The 2001-nt window shown below is 39.6% G+C and overlaps 1 protein-coding gene across 1 annotated transcript; it reads right to left on the bottom strand.

The window, feature by feature from the left end:
- LOC104706338 (GTP-binding nuclear protein Ran-1) lies at positions 1-1625 on the bottom strand. The gene is made up of 5 exons (XM_010422526.1): positions 1508-1625; positions 1305-1374; positions 1066-1122; positions 853-970; positions 1-613 (listed from the first exon to the last, which is right to left on the bottom strand). Exons 1-5 carry the CDS (start codon positions 1508-1510, stop codon positions 196-198), a joined length of 666 nt encoding a protein of 221 aa, XP_010420828.1. The 5' UTR covers positions 1511-1625; the 3' UTR covers positions 1-195.

The raw sequence follows: 2001 nt of genomic DNA, 5'->3' as shown, positions 1-2001 counted from the left end.
TTTTCCAATCAAAACATATTCCTGGGAAGAAACAACTTAGCTTTAGATACCAATGGAACAATCCAAAAATATTGCCCTAATTTTTTTTGTTACAAGACCGATAGATTTTATATGTAACATCAGAACAACATAGAGAACACCAAAACGAAAAAAAAGCAAGAGAGCTTCCCACAGCAGCAGACGATTCAGAAGGATTTACTCAAAGACATCATCATCATCATCAGGGAGTGGCTGAGCAGCAGCCTGTAAGAGCTCAGCCTCGTTCTTTTGCTGATCAGCAATGTCAATGTGAACCTCTGGTGGAGCAAGAGCTGGCGTCTCCACAAAGTGAAGGTTTTGGTCCCCGGCGAGCTTCCTAGCAAGGTACAAGAAGGGCTTCTCGAAGTTGTAGTTGCTCTTTGCAGAAATCTCATAGTACTGCAGATTCTTCTTCCTGTGGAATGTGACCTGCTTTGCCTTCACTTGCCTGTTCTTCACATCGACTTTGTTCCCGCACAGAACGATCGGGATATTTTCACACACCCTGCAAAGATCACGGTGCCAAGTCGGAACGTTCTTGTATGTGAGCCTTGCTGTGACGTCAAACATTATGATGGCGCATTGACCATGGATGCTGCAAGAAAATCAAAGATTAGATACATATTCAAATGGAATCATCAAATCAACCATTATTCAGGAAGAGAACATCAGTTGCAGAAACAGCAAGCAAGTTCCTTCTTGAGTTTCACACCATAACTACTCATACTAAATATTGAACACTAAGCACTTTCACCTATTAACTGTGACAATAAGTGATGATTGGTTGAACAACATACAAAACCAGATCTTAGGAAATAGGGAAAGTAAACTTACTAGTATCCATCCCTAAGGCCACCAAACTTCTCTTGACCAGCAGTGTCCCAGCAGTAGAAACGGATCTTGCCACAGTTTGTGAAGAAATCCAAAGGATGAACCTCCACACCAATGGTAGCTGCAACAGAGGAGATCGATCAGAGATCAAAACATCAGAACGTGCAAGAATAGAAAATTTTGCAAAATACACAACAATCTTTGTGGTATACTTACGTTCATACTTCTTCTCGAACTCTCCAGTGAGATGTCTCTTGACAAAAGTAGTCTTCCCTGAACAACCAACAAAAAGCAATCAGGAGTTTAGCAAAAACAATCAAACACCAATATACCATACTTAAAACATCGATTGAGCCACTATAAACAGAAACGATTCGAAAGATCCGCTTAGAACCATTGATATTATCAGAAACAAACCAACGGACTAGTCGATGAAAAAGTACGGGGAAGATTACCTGTGCCACCATCACCAACAATGACGAGCTTGAAGCTAGGGTAATCTACGGTCTGCTGGTTTGGTAGAGCCTGAAACAAAGATATTCACAAACAATTTAGGAAAAAAAAAACATCAACGCAATCTCGTGAGATCTGAGACATAGAAAACTCTAATAAACGTAATCTGATCCTATCAAAAACGAAGAGAGAAGCGGATCGTTACCATGTTTGCGGAATCGTAGGAGGATAGAGAGAGAGATTAATCAGACGGATGTGTGAAAGAAGAAGAAGAAGAAGAAGAAAGCTTTCTATGATGCGGCGAGAGGGAGATTGAAGGAAGGAGAGGGATTGTGGGGGTTTTTAAAAGACCAAAAATATTTGGGGGAGAGGGTTTGGCTTTGAGTTGACGCTACACTATTGGCCGTTGGATTCCTTCTTTTTTGTTTATTAACGCAGCTTTCTCCACCGTCCGATCTATTCTAGCTTTAGGTCCACGCGTACTCTCTCATTCATTGGCATTGATTTTTCCTTTTCTTTTAATTTCTTTTTTTTTTGTAAAGCTTACGAAAATTCGAAATTTAAATTTATTAGTTACTGGACACGTCGATTTTGACAAAATAAATACTAGCATTGATTATCAATTTATTTCTTTATCGCATTTGTAGTCACCAATAAAGGTTTTTGTGTACAGTATGTTCATAACGGATAGTTTTTGGA

This window comes from Camelina sativa, chromosome 8, assembly GCF_000633955.1.
Source record: "Camelina sativa cultivar DH55 chromosome 8, Cs, whole genome shotgun sequence".
Taxonomy (NCBI): Eukaryota; Viridiplantae; Streptophyta; class Magnoliopsida; order Brassicales; family Brassicaceae; genus Camelina; species Camelina sativa.
This window is presented reverse-complemented; position numbering and strand designations above follow the sequence as displayed.